This window comes from Micropterus salmoides, unplaced genomic scaffold, assembly GCF_014851395.1.
Source record: "Micropterus salmoides isolate LMB-PRFRI ecotype aquatic unplaced genomic scaffold, ASM1485139v1 Ms_hic_scaffold_10, whole genome shotgun sequence".
NCBI classification, from domain to species: domain Eukaryota; kingdom Metazoa; phylum Chordata; class Actinopteri; order Centrarchiformes; family Centrarchidae; genus Micropterus; species Micropterus salmoides.
In genome coordinates, this window is record NW_024040041.1 from 31,595,170 (window position 1) to 31,610,906 (window position 15,737).

Consider the following 15,737-nt stretch of genomic DNA (forward strand, 5'->3'; position numbering starts at 1 on the left):
TGTAAACAGCACTTGTTTCCACTTACTTTTGTGTAACAGGAAAAAAATGGGGTGTCTAGCTCAAACTGTCGAGGAGTGACATGATGCCTTCTGAACTGTACCACAGCCTGTTTAATCTCTTAAAGTTTCTGTATTTATTGCAGGTATGTGTGTGATGTGATTCTAATGTGGTTTCTTCCATAATATGCAACATCCAGTTAAACTTTAAAAATAAAATGTTAATGTTGTGAAACAAACTGACGCCATCGGGTCTTGACTATGCGTCTATATGGGACGAGCTGGGAGAAAGGGTTGTTTTTATGGGTATAGTTGTGTAACTTGATCCTTCATAAACCAAAAAGAAGCTTTCTTATTCGGTTCAGTCTGTCCTTGTAGTTAGAGTTTTTGTAAGCTTACAAATTAAGAAATATTTGTGGATTTAGTTTAAGCGAAGGAAACTTTCTTTTCTATTCAGGGGTATGGGATAGAGATAGAGAGAGACAGATAGATCACAGCAACTTTACTAACTGTTTGAAGGAATGTTTGACATCACTGTACCAACACCATGTATACTATAGCTTTTTACCATCATGGTGGAGATGTGTACAGTAAATGGGTTAACATGGTTAACATGGAGCCACACCTTGTTGTTATGTCCCTGATTGCAAAACTGATTCTGATGCAAAACTTTAAGAAGGAAGGAAGGAGAAGAAGAACATCTGTTCACTCAACAGTTAGTCATCCAGGATGATTTGATTTTAGATCAAAGCTTGCAAATCTCTGCCAAAATCATTTAACCCAAACTTGGCAATGTATTATACACACATATAGATGTTCTTTACTTTTCATATAATATTTAAATTTATGGTTTTCAATTGATGCACATTTTGTATTTCATATAAATAATACTTTTGAGCAAGTGTTTTTATTAAATTTACAGGGGATCATACAGCTAATAAAAGAATGCCTGGATGACTTTAATGTATTGTAACATTAAAGGCAAATTAGTTCTTGCTGTTATAAAGACCGTTCAGGTCCCACATATTAGCATCATCTATACTTATATACATTTTAAGCCAAAACAGAAATCATTTACATATTTAGAGACCAAAAAAAATCAGGTTTTGATGGCTAAAATCTACACAAAAATCACTAAAATCATCAATGCCAGTAAATAATAATCAAAAACATGTAATTGATTTTTTGTTTTTGAGAAGAGAAGACAGGAAACTTATTAGTGGTAGCAATAAGATAAGCAGCAGCAGAACAAGATACGGTCATTTCAGCCTGTCCTCACCAGAAAAAACAGCCATAAAGGCCGATTCTTCAAGCAGCTGATTAAGACCCATATTTACAGTTATAGTTAGGCTGCGACCTCTAGTGGTCATAAGACGTAGCAAAGAAGGAAGTCAGCTGACACTCAAATGTTGGTCACTGAAACCTTTAGTGGTCTTAATGATCCTCTTATGTTAACTGGGAGTGGACATGGTTAAAAGTGTGTTACTTGTCAAAAATCAAAAATATTTACTTAATAAATAAATTACAGATAACAGAATAACAGATGATCACAAAATTGAACCCATGTAAATATCATATGTCAATGTAGAATTAGCCATATCAGTAAATATAAATACAATACTGTTGTTTCATAAGTGTTTTATTGTTTGTTTTCTATTTTCAGAGTGTCACTCACAACTAAGCGGTAAGTTTCCTGTTCATCTGTCTTTTGGGACATTTTTAACACGTTTTTGGGATGTAAATGTTTTGTTTATAGTTTCATTATTGTTAGTATTTGCTGTCAACCCTGTATTGCTCACTCTGTGTATTTATTGTCTCTCTTCAGTGTGTGGTCAGCCTGTGCTCAACACCAAGATTGTTGGAGGACAGGTGGCCTCTGCAGGCAGCTGGCCCTGGCAGGCCAGTCTGCGAAACTCTGGGTCCCACTTCTGTGGAGGAACCCTCATTAACAATCAATGGGTGTTGACTACTGCTCACTGCTTCTACAGGTAAGCATTGAGGGTTGGTACGCGACAAAAAACAACATTGTTCATCGTTGTCCTAAGTAACTTTAGAGCTAACCTGCAGGTCTCATTTATAAATGATGCGTACGTACAAAACAGGGCTGGAAACGTGCATATGCCACTTCCCAAGCAAAGGTTCCATCCATCATCAACCGCTTATCCTTACATTGGGCAAAAGCCGGGTATCACCCTGGACAGGTCGCCAGTCTATCACATAGACATACAACCACTCACACCTAAGGACAATTTCTGAGACACCAATTAACCTAGCCTGCATGGCTTTGGATGGTGGGAGGAAGCCGAAGCACCTGGAGAGAACCCACGCAGACACGGGTAGAACATACAAACTCCACACAGAACGGTCAGGGGAACTGGGGTTTGAACCCACTACCTTCTTGCTGTGAGACAACAGTGCTAACCATTGTACCACCGTGCCGCCCCTTGGAAAGGCTGTGATCTGTAAAAAATGAACAAAGAATGTGGGGTGCTGTAAGTAAACTGAACCGTGCATTCAAAATAAGCTGCATATGGATGCAGACATCTGTGGGCAGGCGACAAGATTATCGGATAAGTATCTTTCCGTTCCATTTCTGTATGTAGTCTGAATGAAACTGATCAATCATGTATGAGCAGGCTTTGGTTGCATGCAGGTAAGCAGTCCACATGGAAAGCAAAAGATGCGGATGCAAATGTAATCTCTGGGCTTAGACGTCGACTCTCCAGCCAGCTGCACGTTTGCGTCTCAAGTTATTAATTGAACTGTAAACAATCACGCCACATGAAGATGAAGTGTTGGCCAAGAAACACTGTGGCCACATCGCAAGCCCCAAAACATTGGCTGTTACTCCCAGAAGATAAATCTTCATCAGACAAATTGTGTCAATCGTGCTGTCCACTGAGATTAAATCTTAAATCCATTTGTCTTGGTTCTCTCTCCCTTTGGAATTCAATAGTTTAATTCAGTTTACAAATTTGGACTGAGATACAGGGATAAACCTCAAGGTTGGCTGTATTACACTGTACACTGGCAGAAAATGATTTATAATATAATGAGAATACAAATGACTAACTTGTGGGAATGACATCTCCCTGTCACTTCTTTCAGGCTCCATACAAACTAAACCAGATGTGGTCTTGACTACAGTTCAGCCTTTAATGGCTTTGCACTGTTTTGTTTCTCTTCTGATTGTAGCACAGGCATAACCACACGCACTCTGACTGTGTCTCTGGGTCGCCAGACTCTACAGGGATTAAACCCCAATGAAGTGTCTCGGACAGTGTCACAGATCATCATTCATCCCAACTATAACTCCAACACTAATAACAACGACCTCTGCCTCCTGAAGCTCTCCTCACCGGTGACTTTCACCGCCTACATCCAGCCCGTCTGCCTGGCAGCCCCAGGCAGCACCTTCTAAAGCGGCACTGCAGCCTGGGTCACCGGCTGGGGAACCATTGGAAGTGGAGGTGGGTCAGAAAGCACCTGGAGTACATTTTCAGAGATACTCTGACTACAATGGTGACAAGAACTGTTTTCTCAGATAGTTCAATGCAAAAATGTTACTCCTTCTATCCAGGGGAGCAGCAAAACACAAAACCTTCTTTCTTTGCTTATGGCGTGTTGAGATAGCTGGGCTATTCTTGATCAATGATTGATTGATTTTTGAAAAAAAGGAGACAAAGACACACACTCCAGGTGAACAGTTTCAGGTTCTAAATCAGCATCACAGGGAAACTGACATGGTCGTCTCACAGCTCCACGCTGGTGAAAAACTCAAAAACGACGGTATGTCTTAAGGAAGCTTAAGAAGGCTAAATTCTCATGCCAAGTTCTTGTCAGCTTTTACAGAGGAGCAATAAAAAGCTACAGAATAGAAAGGGTTCTGCAGCGGGTGTTTAAAACTGCTCAGAAGGTCTCCCGAGCATCAGTGATATCGGTGAGGTGAGGTGCCTACGCAGAGCCCAAAGGATACTAAAGGATAGGAGTAGGGTTGGGCCGATGGCTGCAGACATCATAATGTTGAGCCGTCATTGTGACTGACCACCCAATTCTTCTACTAAATGTTTGTCTCTTTAAAGGGGGGGATTCAGGAGGTTCACTGGTGATCAAGCAGGGTGGTCGCTGGATCCAGGGGGGAATTGTGAGTTTTGGAAGAGACTGTGCCGAGTCTAATTTCCCGGGAATCTACTCCCGAGTCTCCCAGATCACCAGCAACCAGCCAGGCTTCCTCACCTTCAGGTCCTCTGGGACTGACAGTGACCTCAGTGTCACATGTCCAGGCCTGCCACCAAAAGCCACAGGCTAAGGTAGTGCCTGCCATGTCCGGAGTTAATTAGACAGAACTTACTTGGTCTAATAAATTTCTAGTATTTTTGTTGTTGGTATGTGTTGCTAATTTGACCACAGAGCCCTAAATGTCAATAAATGACGCAAAAAGGGTACCCAGGACGTTAAAAGGTGATGGCAAAGGGCGTTAACCAAGCATCAATATGTGACGAGTCGGGGGGGAGAATGTGTTCTTCCCTCAGGCATACCACATTTAGTAAAAGAAAAAAAGAAGTTTTTTTGGAGTTTCATTAAAAGTTGGACTTGAACATATCCGCCTCACTTGTTTGTTCATGGTTATTTTGGCAGTCCAATGATGTGTGAGCAGGGCGGCTCTTGATTCTGTGCAGCAGTGTTCAATATATCGCCACCTACACCCCCACCAATCAAACACGAGCAGATTCATTGATGGTCTTCACCAAACTCAGTGCTTTGAGACCTTCATGGCTCAGACAGTTGGTCTTCACTCCAGCGTCCAACACCACCAGCAACAACAGCATCAAACACAGCTGCCACTGACATACATAATATACTACCCGCTCACTCACCCTTCTTCTTATAGATGCGACAAGCACAACTGAATGTAAACAACCTAAAATTTGAGAGACAGTGGAGGCTTAAAGCTGCATTAATTAATCTATGACTTTATTCTGCTTCTGTTGGTGACAGCTAGAGATCAAAAAAGAGATTCTGGAATCAAAATTAAATGAAGGGTTTAAAAGCAATGAAAACTAAAGGGGCTATGTGTTGCTTTTCAATGAAATCACTTATTAATAAATCACTTTTTTACTATGGGCTCTAACCTCCTTTAGAAATGAACCCCACGCCTGTTTTGTCTGTTGCGTGCAACAGCCACTATTCTGCTTCTGATGAAGATATTGGGTCGGGATGTAGCCCTGTGTGTGCTCCTGAGCCTGCTGCCAACTACAGCGACAACTCCTCAAAATGCAGTCCACTAACACCACAAATCACACTGCCTTATTTTCCAGGAGGATTGTGCCAGTGTCTGCTGTCTGAAAGCTAACATTACGGCACTGAAAAGGGGGGTTGATTTGATCTGCCTCTGAGCTGGGAAGGCTGAGCAGAAAGGAACATGTCCGTGTGAAAAGCCACAGCCGGTATGCCAATGTTTCTGCGTTTATTGTGGGATGTCTGTATAAAAGCGTTGTGTTTCGGTTGCATGGCTGCACCCGGCTGCGCCAACAAAAAGCTGTGTGGATCAGTGTGTTTGTCTGACTTTAACTCAATTAAATTCAAAAATCCGTTATTAATCCCACGACGTGGAAATTCATAGTGTTACAGTTGCAGCAGGGCAAAGTGTGAAAGTATGAGAAGACACACAGGTCAGGGACTTGCGTGGGACTGTTTTCTTGATCCCGCTCCTGCTGATTTTGTGACCATTACCGCCCGCTCCTGCAACATGTGTATCCACTCCCACCCACACCCGCAAACATTGTGACATGCAGAGTAAACAAAGGACACAAATGTTTGGGCTATGCTAAATGTTCAGAATAACCGACATAAATCATTGCATTCATTTTTGTCAGTAACAAGTGAGAAGTTTTCCAAATTTCAGACTTGCCTTGTTTTGGTCTTCTGTTGTATAAGCCCGTGTGACGGAAGCCAGCGAGGCTGTGCAGTGAGTAAACCTCACTCCCCGACACCTTAAGAGATGCACTGGCGACCGGCGCTAGTGCCCATGGGGTTTAGCCTCCTCGTCTGCGTGTCCTCCTCCCATACCCAAGGTCACCACTTCGAGTCAGGACCGTACAGTAGCCTACGTTTTCGGGAGCAGGCGCATACACTCACTTTAAACTTTGTTTGTTGATTCCATCTTATCAGCACTACTGCGGGACCTGCAGTATATTTTTTAAGTATATTTTTTGTGATGAATCCCAATGCTGCTCTCAGTAGGGGGAGCACTGCTGATTGTAAAGTCTGTCAGCAGCAGAAAGGAAAGACCCGTGGTATCTCTCCCTGACGCAGTGACGGTGCAGTAACCTCTCACTAAAGGAGCAGCTCAGGGTCCTCAGAGCATCCTGCATGGGGTGGGATGTGTTCTCCATCACGGAGGATAATTTACTCACTATCCTCCTGTCTCCCACCATCTCCACGGTGTCAAGGGGGCATCCAAGAACAGAGCTGGATTTCCTTATCAGACTGTCAAGTCTCCTCCTGTCTGCCACCACAATGCCATTTCCCTAGCAGGACACTCCATAGAAAATGGAGGAACTCAGGACAGGATTGTGACTCAATTAAATTAGAAAATAGGTTTTTCACATTTCTCGTGAGCCTCTCATAATAATAATAATAATAATAATAATAATAATATATACTAATAATAATAATAATAATAATCTTTATTTGTAGAGCGATTTTCAAAAACAAGTTACAAAGTGCTTTAACAAGTGTAAAGACAATAATACCCAAAAATCAATAATACAAAAACAATACAAGATAAAGAAAAGAAAAGACTAAAATACACGTTTAAGATAAATATAAAATTAGTAAAATAGAATAAAATAAAAGGGATAAAATAAAGTCAAATAAGATTGGGAAAGGCTCTCCTATAAAAGTATGTTCACTGACTCAGCCGACCTGAACAATACGGTTACAGCTCTTATATGCTACAGCAGGGGTCGACAAATAAATATTAAATGTATAATAATAATAATGTTTTTCAAGCTGTTACATGGCGGGCCAGAACAAAGTCAAATTATTTCAAATCCTTGTATGTGTGCATGTTTAGCACAGTTGGGACTGTGCCGGACTCCTTTAGAAAGGTTGTAAGATCAATTCCAAATAATTGCAGATATTTTTTATAAGGACACTTTTGCACATGCTCACAATAAAACATGTGCTGCAGTGGGTGTGTGCGTCCCGGCGTTTGATTCACATTCATAACTGACGCTTTTCATTTTTTCATTTCTCTGGGGAAATTTTGGGGAATCCAGTCATACGTTTACTGACGGCTTTTTCAGGTTTGTCAAGCAAGTCAAAATAAAAGCTCTCAATAAACTCTACATAAAGCATTGCTGCAAAAAAATTTATTGTGCTTTTATTTTGGAGGCACAATAACTTAAGCGGAAGTGATTGTGTGAGTAACTGCAGCTGTCAATTTATTTATTTTTTATTTTTCTGCTATCAAAACAATCTGGCGATGGGACAGATATTATTGCTGGCTGGATGCAATGTCATTTTTGGGCCCTCCATGCAGGTTGTGGTCAACTTTTGGTCACTGTTCAAACTCTCACTTACCCCTTAATCAGAATGCCCTCAGTGTGCAGTTCCCCACCTCTCTTATGCCTTGAAGAATAGGCGACCCTGACTGGCAAACAGGGGAATCACATAACTGCTCTCAATCATTGCTGAGGAATCAGTCCCCACACCCTGTGCGGGTGATCTGAATGATCCTTATCAACCCAGAGGAATGTTGATACTGAGCCGAAATTAATGGGAATAAAGAAAATGAAATTGCAGCATATACGTATAAAAAAAGGCTGCTACAATTGGTAATCAAAATTAAAGACATACACAGAAAATGTATTTTATGTGTGTCATTTTCTCCAGTAGATAACTTTCATTTATACAACTGAACTTCAAAAGTATGAATACAGCAGCTACAGCCAGTTTATTAGGTCCACCTAACTCAAACTAATGCAGTCTAGTTCAACAGTCCTGCAGTGAATCCTCCTTCATGATAGTTAAGTTCAGTTTGTGTTGAAACTGTTTTACAGACTTGTTGGGGATTTCAGCATGGGGTCAGGTTTAGTAATTAGCTGAATATCAAATATATTCTAGCAATATGAATAAAAGTATTCATGTTCAAGATTATTCAGTTGTCGTTAATAAATATGGGGCACCAGCCTGGAATCAGGGAGCAATAACCACATATGAACCAAGTTAGTCAAATTGGTTTGTCCACCTATAGGTGGCAAATAGAGAAGAGTGAATTTGTAGACTGGCCATGGTAACCAACACTTACAATGTTATACACAGAAAACACAGGCAATAAATTTTTAAAATTCTAAAATGGATTTACTTAACTCATAGATCAATGATCAACAACTTTAGATAACAAAACACAAAACTTTTCTAATCAAAAAGGAACTACAAAAATGGTAACGTACACTGATGCTAGGCTGCTGTGTGTGTCTCAGGTTAGACCAGCTGTAGAGGTCACATGGCGTGTGAGTGTGTATGTGTGTGTGTGTGTGTGTGTGTGTGTGTGTGTGTGTGTGTGTGTGTGTGTGTGTGTGTGTGTGAGTGTGAGGAGTTAGTAAACAGGAAGGACGAGAAGAAAGGCACAAAGAAGCTTAACAGGAACACCAGAAATCACAATTACTGTGACAAACAACAGCTACCACTTTATCAGACAGGAACTGGTAGTGAACCTTACATTCAGCAATACTGATATACACAGTATTCACACAGTAATTGGAGCAAATTGATCGTAGCCCAGCGGAGCGGCACCGGACATAATCAATGTGCGTAGCAAGATGCAGCAGTCTTTAAATATCTCTTCTTCTTAACAGAAGAAATCACCACATGAAACTTGAACAAGTTACATTAACACAGTTATAGAACTATCTTCCATGAAGGCTTGGCCAACAGAAACCCTTAGTTTGGTTTAACATAAAATTCATATCTTATGTGTGAATTAACTGACCGGGGGTTGTAAGACTTTTCTTTTGTGTTCCAGGCTGCACGGTCAGGCTTTTGGGCCTGTATCTCTTTGTCTTTTGGTCGGTGAGGTCTAACAGACTGTAGTGATTTATACAGAGAGGTGTTTTTGTACCCACATATGTGTATCAAAATAAAATAGTTACACCTTCTTAACTTATTCATTGCATATGCACAAATCCTATTGTACAGATCACAAGTGAAGAAACTCCTGCTCATATTTTTGGTACAGTTGTTGCAGGGAATATATTGCAAAACACATTCTCACACTTCAAAAAAGGGGAAATCATGGACAAAATGTCCACATTCACAAATCATTATGTAACTTAATGCAATGGTATTTGCACACCTGTTGAAAATTTTCTCACAAATAATTCTTTTCTAGTATAAACACAAGTCACTGCTTGAATCTGTTGCTACGAGTCTTAAATGCTGTTTATTTTGCTCACAACTTTGAGACCACAGCTGTCTGCCACAGCCTTAGCAATGCAAGCTTTCAACAACACACTATAACACTATAACTAACAATATAAAAAAAGTTTTAAAACCTTCAAGTGCTTTTTGTTTGAGTGGAACCTCAAACATGTCAGCACTGTTCACAGGTGAATGTTTACCAATGTGGTGTGAAGAAAACAGGAATAACTTCAACATTCTTTTAACAGGATTGGTGCATGTGAATACAGTACAGTGTTCTATTCTAGGAACCCTATTCAGGGTTTCCAGTCAGCAGGTTTAGCCAGTGGCATGTGTGGAAACACCCCTTCAAACAGCTCAGATTGAAAACAACCGCAGACTTTCCAGAAAACATGCTGGATAAACAATCTTTTTATTTCTTGACAGTCCTCATTCCATAGCTTATTAAAATGTTCACCCTGTCATTCAGAAACATGTGCTGGTTTATTGAGCCCGGCCAAGAAGATACAGTGCCAGCATATAGCTTTAGCACTTATGAATCCCTTGGCCCCAAACCATATCAAGGTCTTGAGAATAGCTCTGTGCCATAAGTGGCCGAGTTTATGAATGTTCTCTATTGAGACAGACACGGGTTCGTCTCCTGTGAGAGGGGAGGGAGGCAGCCTACACAATATACACACAGATAAACAGTAAAGGTGATGTTGCTATAGACTAAATGAAAAATGGTACAGATATTTAAAGTAGTGTTAATGATAATAATCGTAATGTTAATGATTATAATAACAATAATAATAACAACAACAATAATAATAATAAGACTAGTAACAATAGTTGTTGTAGCAGAGGGTGTCGAGCAGGAACACGGGGGCAGCAGGTGACCCGCAAACACAGATCCAGACTCCACAGCTCCAGAGCCAGAAACACCTGCAGGAAGTGATAGGAGGAGAGAGGAGAGGGACGAGAAAGCACAAGACTACAGGAAAGGGGAGAAGTTGTGTTAGTAACATGCAATAATGGGATAAGATTGCATACAGAGGGAGAGAAAGTAGAGGAGAGAGGAGCTCAGTGCATCATAGGAAATCCCCGGCAGTCTAGGCCTATAGCAGTATAACTAAGGGATGGTTCAGGACTAACCTGAGCCAGCCCTAACTATAAGCTTTATCAAAGAGGAAAGTCTTAAGCCTATTCTTAAATGTGGAGATGGTGTCTGCCTCCTGAACCCAAACTGGAACCTGGTTCCACAGGAGAGGAACTTGATAGCTGAACCCTCTGGCTCCTAGTCTACTTTGGAGACTCTAGGAACCACAAGTAACCCTGCATTCTGGGAGCGCAGTGCTCTGGTGGGGTAGTAAGGTACTATGAGCTCTTTAAGATAAGATGGTGCCTGACCATTAAGAGCTTTGTAGGTAATAAGAATGATTTTCCTGCTCCTGTCAGAACACGTGCTGCAGCATTTTGAATCAGCTGAAGAGTCTTAATGGACTTTTTCAAGCAGCCTGATAATAAGGAATTGCAGTAATCCAGCCTAGAAGTAACAAATGCATGCACTAGTTTTTCTGCATCATTTTTGGACAGGATGTTCCTGATTTTCGCAATATTATGTAGGTGAAACAAGGCAGTCCTTGAAATTTGCTTAATGTGAGACTTAAACGACATGTCCTGATCAAAGATAACTCCAAGATTCCTCACAGTGTTGCTGGAGGCCAGGGCGATGCCATCCAGGGAAACTATATCTTTAGATAATGCGTCACGGAGGTGCTTAAGCCCCAGAACAATAACTTCAGTTTTATCTGAGTTTAACATTAGAAAATTACAGGTCATCCAGGTTTTAACATCCTGAAGGCACATCTGAAGTTTAGCTAACTGATGAGTTTCATCTGGCTTGATCGATAGATATAACTGAGTATCATCTGCATAACAATGAAAGCTTATGGAATGTTTCCTGATAATATTGCCTAAAGGAAGCATATATAAAGTGAAGAGGATTGGTCCAAGGACAGATCCGTGAGGAACTCCATGAGTAACTTTGGCATGCATGGAGGACTCATCGTTAACATGTACAAACTGAAATCGATCTGATAAATAGGACTTAAACCAGCTTAGAGCGGTTCCTTTAATTCCAATGAAATGTTCCAGTCTCTGCAATAGGATCTGATGGTCAATGGTATCAAATGCAGCACTAAGATCTAATAAAACCAGTACAGAGACAAGTCCTTTGTCTGATGCATTGAGGAGGTCATTAATAATTTTCACCAGTGCTGTCTCTGTGCTATGACGAGCTCTAAATCCTGACTGAAAATCCTCAAATCAACTATTGCTATGTAGAAAGTCACACAGCTGTTTAACAACTGCTTTCTCCAGGATCTTAAAGAGAAATGGAAGGTTAGATACAGGTCTATAGTTGGCTAAAACATCTGGATCAAGTTTGGGCTTTTTCAGAAGAGGTTTAATTACAGCTACTTTAAAGTACTGTGGTACATAGCCTGTTGATAAAGATAGATTGATCATATCTAGCATAGAAGTGCTGACTAAGGGTAAAACTTCTTTAAGCAGCCTAGTCGGGATGGGGTCTAAGAGGCAAGCTGATGGTTTAGATGAAGAAATTATTGAAGTTAGTTGGTAAAGATTGAGGGAAGCAAAGCAGTCTAAACATATATCTGGCTCTACAGCTGTTTCTAAGGTTCCTGAGTTAAGAGATAAGTCGGTGCCAATTGAGGGCAGGTCTTGGTGAATTTTGTTTCTAATAGTTAGAATTTTATCATTAAAGAAGCTCATGAAGTCGTAACTACTGAGAGCTATGGGAATACTTGGCTCAATAGAGCTGTGACTCTGTCAGCCTGGCTACAGTGCTGTGGTTGTTCCTATTTTCCTCTATTAATGACGAGTAGTACGCTGCTCTGGCATTACGGAGGACCTTCCTATAAGTTTTAAGACTATCTTGCCAAATTAAACGAGAATTTTCCACTTTGGTGGAACGCCAGTTCCTCTCAAGTTTCCGCGATATTTGCTTTAATTTGCGAGTTTCAGTATTATACCATGGAGCTACGTATTTATTTTATTATTTTCTTTTTTAGAGGGGCTACAGAGTCGAGTGTCATTCGCAGCGAGCCTGCAGCACTATCAACAAGATGATCAATTTAGGAGGGACTGAAATTAGCATAGGAGTCTTCTGTTACTTTGTGACTTGATAATGAATTTAGAGCTGATGGAATTGCATCCTTAAATTTAGCTACAGCACTATCAGACAGACATCTTGTATAGAAATTTTTGCCCAATGGCGTGTAGTTCAGCAATACAAACTCAAACGTTATCAAACAGTGGTCGGATAAAGAGGGATTCTGTGGGAACACTATTACATGTTCAATTTCAATACCATATACCAGAACAAGGTCGAGCGTGTGGTTAAAACAGTGAGTCGGTTCATGAACACTCTGAGAGAAGCCAATGGAATCTAACAGAGATAAACACAGTGCTGAAGCTGTCAATCTCAACGTCCACATGACTATTAAAATCCCCTACAATAATAACTTTGTCCATTTTAAGGACTAAAGTTGACAAAAACTCTGCAAATTCAGATAGAAATTCACAGTACGGACTAGGTGCTCGGTACACTATAACAAAAAGAATTGGTGGCAGTGATTTCCAACTTGGGTGCGAAAGACTAAGAACAAGGCTTTCAAATGAGTTATAGTTTGGTTTAGGTTTAGAGCTGATTAGTAGGCTAGAGTCGAAGATAGCTACAACTCCACCTCCTCGGCCTGTGCCTCGAGGAATGTGAGTATTAATATGACTGGGAGGGGTGGATTCATTTAGGCTAACATATTCTCCATCACCCAGCCAGGTTTCAGTAAGACAAAATAAATCAATATCATAATCTGATATTAGTTCATTTACTAGTACACCTTAAGAAGAGAGAGATCTGATGTTTAAGAGTCCACATTTAACTCTCCTATTAATTTGCACTATTGCTCTTGTGGTTTTAATTTGGTTTTTATGCACAGCTCCTCTTCTGTTTACCTTTGATTTAAATAATTTCAATGGTCGGGGGGCAGACACCGTCACTATAGGATTTTCACTAAGTAACTCCTGAAATGGAGGAACAGAGAAGTGTGTTAGACTGCGACTCTGCGTAGGGTTTTGGGTGGGTAACTGCTGAAAAAGAAGGGCAGAGAAGTGTGTTAAACTGCGACTCTGCCTCCTGGTCTCAACTCTGGGTTGTCATGGATTTGGTCCACTAATAAACTTGGCCAGATTTCTAGAAATGAGAGCTGCTCCTTCCCAAGTGGGATGGATGCCGTCTCTCCGGATCAGACCAGGTCTTCCCCAGAAAGTCTGCCAATGATCTACAAAGCCCACATCATTTGCTGCTCCAACACACAAGCACCGGAAACGGAAATGAGTCGACACGCTTACCGCAGTACGTCACGTCGCAGTCACCTCATTCATTACAGTGCTTTCATGAATTTACGCTGTCCCTTTGTATATTTATGTTTGTAATGAAGACTAGAGAACACCCATCGTCCTCAGAGGCCTAGAAATGTATCCAAAAGTTATGTCTTTACATTCTCCATTTTGTCCTTTAAATTTTGTACTGGGTGACTAATATTAAATCTAGTTATTGTGAACAGATGGGTATTTCTGATACCAACGTTTCCTGCTCTAGGATCGATACTCATATAATAGGATTGATTTCTAAACTCACTAATTTGGAGTGAGTGTGTGTTTTATCATAAGGATCTTGCTGCCACCAGGATGGTCTAATTATACTCCGTTGATAGGAACTACTTTTACTTCCACCTGTCAAAGTCATGCTTGCGCTACGGCTCTGTGACGGAGCTTCTTTGAAGTGAGCCGCTGCAGCCCTTTACATTTCCACACGCAGGTGTTAGTTTACTAGTTCGAACTGGTGTTTTGGGAAACAGTTGCATCGCAACTGCATAGTTCCAACCAAGGAAGTTGCTAATCACGGTTCGGTATGTACCTCGGCTTTGAAGTCACGGCTCGGTTTATTTTTGGTACAGTAAGGGAAAAAAATGCAAATTAATTGCTGCTCGTTTAATATGAACTTTTGCAAACATCCAAATTAGTTTACAATTTTTTCAACACTTTCAAATTACACATAATAAATCAATTCTATAAAATAAAAAATAAATATACTACTACACTAATAAAATACTTTAGTTCTCCACTAAATAGAATATTCTCGATACAATACCACATATAGCTAATATAATAAAAAAAATAATAATATGGATTACACTGCAGCATTCTTATTCTACTTTTATACCGTCTATGAGCATTATCAATCCCAGCTTGAAGGCCTGCTCAGATAAAAAAAAAAAAAAAAAAACTAAATTAAACTAAAGTCTGTTTAAAGGCCAAAAGCCGTTTGCATGGTGCTCATTTTTGTTTTTTTCCCTTGTTGCAGTGACGTTCTCCTTCGTGTGATACCATTAGTGAGTTAGCAAGTTTGACGTGTTGCCAGAAACATACCCGATCACTACTGAGAAATGTTGGCTCACTGCTTTCGTTCTATCGACTTGTTGTTGTATTTCACTAGGAAACTGAAGTGTTCCCAAACAGAAGACCTTAAGGGAGGGGTCTCAAGCTCTGGCTTCTCTGCATTGGCCATGACGCTCAACTTGGTAGTTAACGAGGAGCTGGGCTAAATGCTAAAAGTGCTGATTGTGTAGCGCCGTAAGGCAGAGATTTGGTCCGCCACTTAATAGGTCTGTGTGGTGTGGTGTCTGAACGATAATGCTGCGTGATGTGTTGAGAAGAAATCCGCTTGACACTGTTCTTGATTATCAAAGTTTATTACATCAAAGAATTCAGCATCAATTACAAGCTCTGCAGCAGCTTGGAGAGTGACCCAGCCCGATAACCACTCTGTCTCTCTGTACATTGAACACAGCTTATATAGGACATGTTTAGGTCTCTGCTAAATACCATATAAGGGCACAGTCCCTTCATACACACTAACCTCTACTCCCCCTACCACTGGGTCAGAGGTCAAATTTCATAGTAGGGTTCACTCTTTGCACACCCATCAATCATTACTTCCCCTTAAGGGTTCACTGTCCCTCTCACCAGCTGCAGAGCATTATGTTAAACTGTAATGGCCGGATACACGTAATGGCCAGATGCACATATGTTATACACCACATATTCCCCCCTACGAGACTTAATTGAGTCTCGAAAAACAAAAAGAGATAAATTTCTCCAACACACACTTCTAGCATATTATTTTTAACAACATAGCAACTTTATGGAGTGTGAGAACGAAAAACCTGTCCGGCAGCCTTCATTCCAAA

General features: G+C 40.6%; 2 protein-coding genes across 2 annotated transcripts in view; both read left to right on the forward strand.

The window, feature by feature from the left end:
* LOC119896541 (transmembrane protease serine 9-like) overlaps window positions 1-4,590 on the forward strand; it is a 154,865-nt gene extending 150,275 nt beyond the window's left edge. The window contains exon 15 of the mRNA XM_038710006.1: window positions 4,205-4,590. Coding sequence (XP_038565934.1) covers window positions 4,205-4,306 — 102 coding nt within the window. The 3' untranslated portion in view covers window positions 4,307-4,590. The remainder of the gene's footprint in view (window positions 1-4,204) is intronic.
* Window positions 1-15,737, forward strand: part of LOC119896550 (transmembrane protease serine 9-like) — a 134,945-nt gene that overhangs the window by 73,343 nt on the left and 45,865 nt on the right. The gene's annotated exons all lie outside the window — the stretch shown is intronic.